The sequence below is a fragment of the Bidens hawaiensis genome, unplaced genomic scaffold (genome assembly GCF_021521415.1).
Source record: "Bidens hawaiensis isolate Kalapana, Puna unplaced genomic scaffold, B.hawaiensis_p1.1 tig00005649_1, whole genome shotgun sequence".
NCBI classification, from domain to species: Eukaryota; Viridiplantae; Streptophyta; class Magnoliopsida; order Asterales; family Asteraceae; genus Bidens; species Bidens hawaiensis.
In genome coordinates this window covers 1,305,234-1,316,603 of record NW_027491367.1, presented here as the reverse complement: position 1 = coordinate 1,316,603, position 11,370 = coordinate 1,305,234, and the positions used below count along the sequence as shown (strand labels likewise).

At 34.7% G+C, this 11,370-nt stretch overlaps 1 protein-coding gene across 1 annotated transcript; it reads right to left on the bottom strand.

Moving 5' to 3' along the window:
- Nucleotides 1-5,697: 5,697 nt before the first annotated feature.
- Nucleotides 5,698-10,068, bottom strand: LOC143630369 (F-box protein At2g32560-like). The gene is made up of 5 exons (XM_077099407.1): nt 8,799-10,068; nt 8,325-8,404; nt 8,068-8,246; nt 7,240-7,314; nt 5,698-6,157 (listed from the first exon to the last, which is right to left on the bottom strand). The coding sequence occupies exons 1-5, from the start codon at nt 9,492-9,494 to the stop codon at nt 5,970-5,972; spliced, it is 1,218 nt and encodes a 405-aa protein (XP_076955522.1). The 5' UTR covers nt 9,495-10,068; the 3' UTR covers nt 5,698-5,969.
- Between the last annotated feature and the right edge of the window lie 1,302 nt (nt 10,069-11,370).

The following is an 11,370-nucleotide window of genomic DNA, read 5'->3' as shown; positions in this document are numbered from 1 at the left end:
ATGAACATTGCCAAGGACAATTGTTTGGTCACATGTCCATACAAAAGTCTCCTTGAATGGGTTAGACAATATCTTTTTTGTTTCATCGCAAATTAAATCATATTATTACACTATCTTTTTTTTACTATGAAAAATAAATAAACATTTTTATTAATACATAAAATCATCTCCTCTCCAGTGACAAATACCCCAAGCCCCCGTCCATTTCGCCCCAAATTCGCCCAGGGGCGGTGTGCTCCACAAAAATCGCTCCAATTCACCTCCATTTCTCGTCCAGTATGCATGGCCTAAAGCTAAAATCATGAAAATGGTGAGAGATGAAGACGATGCTTTAAGAGAAAGAAAGAGATGTGACTATGTGAGAGATGAAGACAAGACAGACTTAAAGAGAGAAAGTCACATTGAATAAGAACAAATATCATAAAGTAAATAGACGTCAAAAACTTGGAAGAAATGCATAGACACGCATCGCAAACGTGGATGAATTGTGTTGTATATAAGACTTGTACCCTATGCATAAAACATGCTATTAGTAGCACATTAACAAAATGTGAGAGACCTCTTACTTTCAAATTATTAATATATATATATATATATATATATATATATATAATTGAATATGCAACTTTAATTATGTGTAAATCTAATTTCTTTTATAAAATGTAAAAAAACACTTTTCAAGCTTGATTAACTTAACATGTAATTAAAAGCGAATTTAGATGACATCAGACAGACATGGGATTCACAAACTTATTTGTGTGGGTGTAATTTGTTGGAGAAGTTCATAGGACATGTTTGTATTCAGACTCATGGTGAGACCCTTCTCTCATAAACACACGTACACATATATAACTAGTAGTGTATCCGCGCGATGCGATGGCGGCGACAATTTACAATGTTGTAATCATTGGACATCCAATCTTCAATCGAAGTTTATGAGGCGGAAACCACTAACATTTAGTTAGTTTAGGAACTCGGTCGGATAAAAGTTGAGGTTATCGCCCTCAACTTCGTAGAAACTATAATAAACCTTTCTTTAACTTAAAAATTGTCGATCATTTGATATTAATAAATTTTTGGTATATATTGATACGTGGATAATTTTGTGATTCCACAACTAAATAGAAGTTTATGTGTAGATTGAGTTTATTTTATTCTAATGGTTTTGTAATTGAATTATATATTTGGGTGGGTTGGTTTTGAAATTTCATAGCTGATAATGTGAAATAAAACAAGGGTGTTTATAAACATTTTATAGGTTTCTAGTTGCATAACTAAGTTGTACTTTAATGCTTCATTGACTTGTACATTATAATCTACAAATCGGTTTTGCAATTTTTTATATCGAAACGTCGACAAATATAAACATGTCATAAGGTTGGTTCGGTTTTTTTAAGAACATTATATATTTAAAAATATAGACGAAAGCAAAAAAAAAAATGTAAGTTTGTCATTTTTTTTATAAAAATGAGGGGTAGTATGTGTAAACAATTCTAGATATTACAAAACTTAACAAAAGTTTAAGGGTATATAGTGTAAGTTTTATGGGGTATATATTGTAAATACAGAATCACAATTAGAAGTTACGGTTAGTGATTGGTGTAAAGTCAAAAATGCCCTTATTTATTTAAATTTTATGCATCTGAAACTTGTACATGTTGCAATATAGATTGGACCTCTTAAAATTTAAGAGGTCCCTAACTCCTATATTATATATAGTATAGATATGTATATATATTATGTTATTTTAATATTTTTAATAGGTTTGTGGATGGATGTCGTTGTGGAAAAAAATTATGTTTTCAAGAAAAGTTTGAAATTTGATATTGAGCTAATATGATGTTTGTGAAGTTTTGTTGTTGTGGACGCTCTATGACATGAGATCTTCATACATAACCTTGGATCTTCACACCACTTTTTGTCTATATGGCTCGTATAGGTCTATACGAGTCGCATAGGCCCTCAGTCGTGTCAGTTTGCATCAAGTTTATACGAGAGTTGAGGACTTATACGGCTCGTATAGGGCTTTACGGGGTCGTATAGGCTGCAAAAAGTTGCCCTCTTCGTACACTTGTCAGTTATGTGTGACATATCCGACTCGTATAGCCATATACAAGCCGTATAGGACCATGAGGGTGGTGTATGAAAACCACATCCCTAATCTACTTAAGTTCACATTCTTCCCGGAATTATACCATTCCTCAAACCTAATAGTTTTCTAGATACCATAACTGAAGGTGGCAAAATGATGCAGGTTACCATGGTTTTTCCCATAGTCACAGGAAACGCTACACCACCCACGATCCGCGTACCAGAGCGTTTCGTACCGGATCGCGGTACAAAAGCGTGCCGATCGCCAATGGCACGCGATCCGGATCGGAAAATAGAAGTGTACCTGTTTGATTGAAAATTGAACTTTTGCCTACAAAATCGCGATCCCGATTGAAGAAAACGGCGTATCAGATAGTAGAATTCACGTACCGGAATTCCAAAAGACAGTTTGAATTAAAAAAAAACAGTTAGATCTTCTTATTTTTCTCAATTATTAACTGTCATTAACTCAATATTATCTCCAAAAATATGAGATTGTGTTGTTAATATATATGGATAGTTAAATATTTTAAAGACCAAAGATCGATTAGTTTTTTGAATTTTCTATTTAGCAATTATGGTTATAAAATGCTACTGTTATCACTTCTGACTTCTGAGTCATAACTTTTGATTATGAATTTTGGGTAAAGAATTATGAATCTATGATTATGAATGTTATTGTTTCGTTAATAACTTTTTAGTTATGAATATGATTATGAAATTACACTTATGATTATGAATATTCGGTTTTGTATATGGTATGGCGTACCTGACTATATGGTGCACCGTACCGCGTACCGAATTGGCGTTCCGAATGAACCTATCCTCCTCGTACCACATTTTAGAAATGCACGAACCGCGTACCACGTTTCGTACCGTGTATCGGAACGTACCGCGTTCCATGTGACTATGGTTTTTCCTCAAACCATTGTAGTCTCATTAAATTAGGTGTTGATCAAGTCTTGATGATGGGTTGACATGTTGAAAAATTTTGGGTTGAATAAAAAAACGCTAACACTGCCCACATAGTTACTCGTGCGTGTTAACGTCATCGACTCTAACTTGGGGACACTAAAAATCATGACATGCTCGTATCACGTTTTTATTCGACTTGTTTAATGTAAATTCACTACGAGTAATAGCTGATGATTTACTAACATTTTTAACTACATGTAGCACTATCTCAAAAGTTTTTTTTAATTGATGTTTTTTATTATATGTTTTTGTTCCTTATCTCTCATTTTCAATTAACAAATTTGAGCATACTTATTTCACTTTATATTGGAGGAACAAGATGAAAATAACTGGACGAGTCATCAAAGCAAAGACTTAAAAAACAAATTAGATTTCTAACATATTTTAAGTTTTAACAAAACTCTCTATAACTGTACAAGTCATCAAAGCAAAGACTAAAAAACAAATTAGATTTCCAACACTTTGTAAGTTTTAAATAAAACTTTCTAAAATCCAAATAGAACTTTTTACAAGTACCCTGAAACTTAAATATGCCACTTGTTCATTGAACCAGCTATGTTGACGTTAACCCATTTACTTCGTATGCACATCGACTCATTTGATAAAGAAGTTACGTTAGTCATCCTACAGCCAGATTACTATTCAAAATTCAAATAATTATATCTAATCTCTGAGTTACAAGTGTATTATTCAAAATGACTTAAATATTCAAATAATTATATCTTTATCACCCTTCAAACATATACCTCTTTTGTTTTTATTGCCTACAATTTGGTGATAAAGGACATTTACAAGCATTTCACTGATTGAATATTAGTTTATAACCCAAAGTGGTCAACACATGTGAAATTCTTCAACCTTAAATTCAGGATTCTAATTAGCCACTAACTACATAAATTATTAAATCCTTAATTTCAATTCATTCACATTCTTCATTTACTATCAAATGAAATCACAAATGGAGTGTGCTTCATTTCCTTCCTTCTACCTTAGTGCACCAACAAGCCCAAGTTATCCCGAAACAGCTCAATTCAATAGCACCCGGTCGAGCCCAGGCCACCAAAATGGCCCGGGCTTGTTTGGCTATGAGTCCGGTCCCGATAAAACCAATGATGGGTTCCAGTTTGAATTCAAGACAGACCGATGGGACCACAAGTATAGGCTCCCAGCTCGAGCCAACTCATTCTCAACCATATCGTTTGCGGATGAACTCTTCTCTAACGGTCAAGTTTTGCCTTTGAAACCGCCTCCACGGCTACAAAGCTCAGTCCCCACCTCACCGAGGACATTTAGTTCACGGGTCAGGAACCCGTTTTCACCACGATGCAAGTGGAATGATGGTTTTGACCCTTTCATGATTGCATTGGAGAAGGTGAGTGAAGAAACCGAAGGGCAGGTGAGTGTTCATAGACGGTCACGCTCATACTCACCGTTTAGAGCCCGGAGTATTTCCCGTCGGGTCAACTGCACCAAGGACTTTGACCAAGGTGAAGAAAAGGAACCAACCTTGACCGCGATGGGGGACCGCAAAGGCTCCATGTATTCAAAATGTGTCAGGAGTCAAGCCTTGGTCAAGAAAAGGTCGGACCCGACAGCCCGAACATTGATCAAAAGGTTATGCCTAGGCCATAATGGGCCCGTGAAGCCCGAACCGAACTGTAAAGAATCAAAGATGAAGAAACTTAAGTCGGTTTTGCTTCGCTATGCGTCTCTAAAGAAGGAAACCAGTGAAAGCAAGCAGAGAGACGTGATGGCAATAACGAAAGTAAGTTACATCAAACGTTTGAGCCATTCATTTAAGACGAACATGCGGAAAAAGGAACCGATAGACCACAAAATGTGTATTGTAAAACATGACCCGAAGCTGCCTCAAGTTTATGCTAAGGGTAGTCCAATATGGCTATAGTTTACTTGAATTCAATACAGAGATTCTTTCGGTTATGATGACGAGTTAATTCTCAACACATCAGCGCCATGTAACCCGCCACATCATTATTACAGATTTCTTGTCATTCATAATTTCTAAAGTTATAAACACTTTATCTTAAGTATGAACAGAATTACCCTAATTACAAACATTGATTGTTGTGAGAGTGTGACGGGACGTGGGTTGACGGGTCGAATGTGACACGAAACCTGATAACGTTGTTAGACACATAAACCCGAACACAACACACGTATTTGCTGTTTGACACGAACGCCACCCGCTTAACCCAATTTATTTTATTTTTAACTGTTTTTGCATATCAATGCTCTAAAATTACAAACTACAACCAAAAAAATACAGATGTATATATAACCATTACACTTAAACTATAAAATATGACGATTATTATTTTTTTTATATTAATTCGTTTAATCATCTATGACATAAAACACTTTTTAAAACTTCTGGTATAAAATAACGCTATTAGTTTATGTTACACCATAAAATATTTACATATTTTTTTTTAAATAAAAGAATCAACCCGCAAACACATCTGTTCGCCCGATACATGATCCGTTTAGCTAAACTGTTTAATGGTTCGATCAGCTTGTTTGAAAAAAAAAAAAAACCCACAAATTTCATGTCAAGTGAAAAAAATTCACGCTCGTTAGTCGTTCTGTTGCGTAGTAACATTTTTGGAAATGTGGAAAAAAGAATATCATATTATCATTCATTCAATGTTGAAAGTCAAGAAGAAGATCAGTACACAAGAGAATCTGTATGAAATATTTTCATATTTGAATGATTGAATAATAACAACAATATATGGCCATTCTAATCTTCAACTAGCCATTAACATAATATATATAATCCTACAATACAGGCCGGAAATCGTGTAATGAGAACCTAAGATTCTTTCTGCTTTCTTCTAATAATAATTGTGGTAAAATATCAATAATCATAGAATTGACCTCTGTTATTCCAAGATTTCGGTAGGCCAAAATTGTTGCCATGTGGATATCTCATCTTTATGATATAATTTTCTGATGCCGCCATAAAACCCATCGGCCTCGTTTCCTTCCTCATGATGGTATTTTCGGTTGATTATTTTATGTCTCCATCTTGAGCCAGGAGTATATTGGTTAAACTCCAGCACCACAGTATCTATTAACACATATAAATAGAAATATTGCATCAGCCAAAATAATAAACTGGGTAAACAATTAACGTAACAAATTTTTATCATTGCTACATATATATTTAAGGAAGCGTCTGGATACATTTTTGGAATTGATCTATTAGTTATTATGGTTTGAAATCACAATAATAAATTGTCAATGTTTGGTCAAACGGGTCGTTTTTAAAAAATGTCAATTTAGTTCGGGTCAAAATTGGTTTTGACTGTAATCGGCTCCCCCTTGAATTAGTCATTTAGAAAAAAATAAAATAAACAGTAGACTTTTCAATGTTTAGTCAAACAGGTAACAGACCAAAACAGGTTCGGGTCAAACGGGTCATTTTTTTATAAAGTGTCAATTTGGTTCGGGGCAAAATAACTTTTGACTGAAATGGGTTAGTCTTGGAAATGGTCATTTTAGAAAAAAAGTATCCAGTAATTTCACCAGCTAATATATTTGCTTTAATGGCTAATTGTTCAGATAATGGGTTAATTTGGGCAGAACTAACATGTATATGAGTTCATTTGGGTAATCTTAAATGCCAATGGGTCACCGCAAATTAGTCAACACTCAACAGGTCAAATTGGGTCAACTGAAATTAGCCAACGGGTTAAACATGCAAATTTTATAAAACTTGTTAACTTTATACAAAGGGTTAGCAGTTAGCACACAGCCAATCGTCCTGAATTTTATGTCAGCTTCTCGGCTCCACGGACAGATATATTAAAGAAAATAAAACCGACAACATAATTATAGCTTTAAGTTGAATCATCATTATAGTTTCACATCATAGATTTGAAGGGAACATGGTAAGATGCAATGTTTCAATATGAATATGACAAACTGATAACAACTCATCTTACGGGACCATTTTTGAAAGATGACATCAGCTGTAGATTTATAAATGCTAATAAAGATACAGGCCTTCTTGAAGCCAATCAAAGAAACAAATATATTTAATACTAACACTTAGGCTCACATATGTTTATACGCATTTATATGATCAGATTTCACCATTAATAATTATTATAACTATATTTCTGTATATTATAATTGCTAAGAACTTACCACTTTCATGGCAATGGCAGTAACTGTTGTTACCATCACATGTTTCTAAGTGGCCTACAACACCATACCACCAACCTGCAAGAACACAAATTTAAAAATATTATTAAACTAAAAGATCTTTTTTAGGATAATTATACAAAAGCTTCTTATTTTATAGAACAAATTGTCAATTTTCATGCTACTTTCTGTTAGTTTTTGAATTGTTGGCCATCCTAGGATAAAGGAAAAACTTTTTAAAAGTAAAGTGGTTTGAATTATTGGTTATAACTTTAGAGCAAGACAAGAAGAAATGGATTCCGTGTGCCCCTTAAATTATGTTACTACTTGCAGCCAACTAAACATATGAATGCGTCATGTTGTAAAGGCCGTTTGTTTTTGCGTTTATTAAATTAAAAAAGATTTCATACTATGCTAGATGATGTCATCATTCTCGATAAGAAATCGAGTTGTGTTGGCAATTTGGACCCAATTTACTTTTGAATGGGTCGATTCGGGCCAAATGGGCCCCAAATCCATGAGTCAGTTTGGTTTTATGTTTTTCTAAAAATTGAATATACGGTTCAGTTTTGCATGTCAATAAAGAACTACAGCTGAAAAAACCCAAACCAAACCATATTTATGGATTTTCATTTTTAATTTTGGATGTTAAGTAATTTATAAGATATTACGGACAAAAGGTGTTTGCGGGTCATCTTGACCCAACCTGTTATGAGAGGTAATAGAAGATGACCCATTTCAACCGTAGGCACTTTTAACTCGTTACCCCCCCCCCCCCCCTAGATCTCGAAAGGGAACTATAAAAAACAAATCTTGGTTAGAAGAACAAACCGTATGGAAATTGTTTGTTTCTTCTCCATTGAATCTCAATGTGATCTTTTGGGCGTAAATCGTTCAAACAATCTGAAACATGAAGATCATGAGGTGCCGTGTCAACAGGTGGGCCCCTTAATCTATCCCAACTCACCCCTGTTTCTATTGCTGCAGCCCTTCTCCCGTGAGGCGGATACCTATTGACACAAATAAAACATTAAAGATCACAAAACTTCTTAAAGTATAAAACTTTTGGAATCTTCATAAATTTTTACCTAGCCTGAAATGTGTCGGTATGTGAATCATAACTAAGATCAGCATCATAACAAGATAACATAAATCCCACATGCCCATTCTGTAAAAATCAAGAAAGTGTTGTAAGGCTTGTAAACAAAGCGAACGTCGTTTAACTTTAACTGAACAAATGATCGAGCACGAACAATTAAACGAACGTGGTTTTCTTGTTCCTGTTCGTTCATTTACAAAATGAGTGTTATGTGTGATATTCTAATTTCACTAAACTACACTAAATTGAAATGAGCCCAAAAAAATTAAATGAATACACAGACGAACCTAACGAACGAACAGGACATGTGCTAATCTTTGTGCACTCATCTAAATAAACAAAATAATTTCTTTGTCAGTTCGTTTATTAACCAAACGAACTTCCCACCGAACGTTTCATCGAATGTTCGATTTGTTTACAGGTTTAAACGTTATGAAAAATAGTCAAGACACTGCCGTTTTACCTCACGGTTGAAGACCTGAGCCGGGAACCAAAACTTTCCAGTCTCGAGTGCTCTATAGCAAGACACAATCGAATCAACGGATGGCTGAGATGAAATCTGCATCTTCTTATTATCATGATGATGATGATCATCATTATAAGTAGGCCAGAGTTTACACAAATAACCCATTAAAAGACCCCTTTTTTTACCACCATCAAGAAAGTAATTTGAGTCCTTTTTAGTGGAAACATATAAGTGCCATTCTTGATAAGCAGCATGACCAATAATCCCACCCCATCTTTTCTTCATATGATTTTCCCAAAGATGATCACTTAAACAAATATCCTTTAAATAAGTGCAGACACAAGCCATGTTACAAAGACCAGAAGGTTCAAGCTTTTCAAGAATGCATTCCAATGCCAGATTAGGCAAATCCAACACAGACATCCCTTCAATTACTGTACTACTTTCGGTATTCTTCTTCGAGGTCGAAAGAGCATAAGTATTAATAATATTCTTTTTAGCAGGCTTTGGTGACATGATACTGAAGAGGGTGTTGTTGAAGATTTTAGCAAAAGGGAACAAGACTGAGAAATCTTTCCAAAAATAGAAAGACAGTAATCTCATCTCAGAAGCCCATGGTGGAAGTGGTTTTATGGGCAAAGAGTATTTGAAAAACAGGATGAATGAGAAGCAAGTAACAAAGATCAAAAGCATTTTCTTTCTAAAAACAGACAAATTCTTCACTTTCTTTCTGATGATAAAGATTCAAGCTTTCTATTTTTTTTCCATTTTAATGACGAAGCCCACCAAAACCGACCATGGGCCTCATCTCAGTGGATAAAATCTTGATTTTGCTTCTTCAATGGAGGTGTGTGAAATAGAAAGAGATTCAGATCTAATATCTGACACCAAACAAAAGCAGTGGGCAAGTGGATGAGATGAGATTAGATTCTCAAGAAAGAAATCATGGAAGTAACAAACACCAAGTTGCAGGTAGGTGAAAACCAACAACAGAAATAGAAAGAATAAATGCAACTAAAATAAATAAAGAATTAGGTTGAATCTTGATGGGTAAGAAGAGAAGAATGGAGTTTGAAGTGATTGGTGGTTCAAATACAGCAGAAATTTATTTTTATAAAAGTGAAGAAGAAGAAGAAAGAAAAGATTGTTGGTTTGATTGAGGCATTTTAACAAACAGGTTGTGGCCAATTTATAAATAATAATAACAGCAAGAGAAGAAAGGATTGGATGGTGAGACTGATTGATGATTGACATGCGTGCGGCTGCTTCACTTCATTGTTTACTTTTCAAAATACAAATACAGAACAGAACAAGATGTGTGTGGATATGATTCTCTCTCCTACGCCATTACAAAACATTTCATAAATGTGGCTGCAAAGGAAGCAACCTTCTTGTTGGGTTTCTTTCATCACATTACACCCGACCCGAGTTATTTTAAAGGAAGTAGGCGTTAACCCACGACCACATCATCTAAACCGGGCGTGAAACACTATTCGGAGATGAGGATGTCTATGGAAGGAAGCGCCATTGCCCCTGCTGGGCGGTAAGAGTCGGGGGATGAATAGCCGAATGGGTCATATTAAATTTCAACCAATCAAAAATACTCGACTCATATTTTTATATTAAAAAATGATTAAATCATAATTCATTTTTTTCAGTTAAATCATTACGTGTTTTTTAGTGAAATGTTAGTGATTGCTCACACGCCTATGTGGCTATGGCATGAAAGTACTTTTGCGAGTTAAAGTTCATCCATTACGTAGGGTCTTATGGTATTAGATGATATTTGTTACGTCACGTTAGGTTAAATCACCTGGTAGAGACATATTAGAAGAGATCTCGTATTAAAACCAGATCGAATGAGTAAGTTAGATTTATTGATATAAAGTAGAGTACACGTAATATTTGTAGTTAAAAAAAATTGATATTTATTTCATTGATTACATTGAGGTGTATTAAAATTGGATTACAATAACATACGCTATATCTTTCTAGCTTTTGATGTTAACTTAATCATTTGCAGTATTTAGTACCGTTCAAAAAGATTCTTCTTTATCGATGACTTTTTTGTTTGTTAAGCCATCGTACGTTTCAATTTGAAGTCGCCCTACTTCATCCAGACTATGTTGTCTTAACAAGGTCTACGCTGGCTCTAGAGTTTGGCTTGGGTGTTCCTCGGGAAACCATATTGCCGGTTGTCACTTGACAGTCGTTGTGTCACTACAAGAGTGAAACTTTCTGACATAGCACATGGTGAGAAATGAAAGGGAGGAGAACTAAAAGAGAAAAGAAAGAGAGGGGAAGGAAAATGTGTCACTTCTTTTCATGTTCCCGGTTTTAATGAAAGTGAAAGGAAAGTAAAGAAAATTTAGGAGTTAATAGATAGTTAATGTTATAAACACACATTTTCTCAACTAATCTTTTCAATTTGGAAGGATGAATATTGATTTAAATTTTCTAGCATTTTCTCCCCCTTCCTCTCCGCTCACACCTTAAAAAATCTCTGGAACAATTCACACTTTCTTCTCATTTCCTTCCCCTCCCCTCTTTAAAGAGACTCGGGAACACA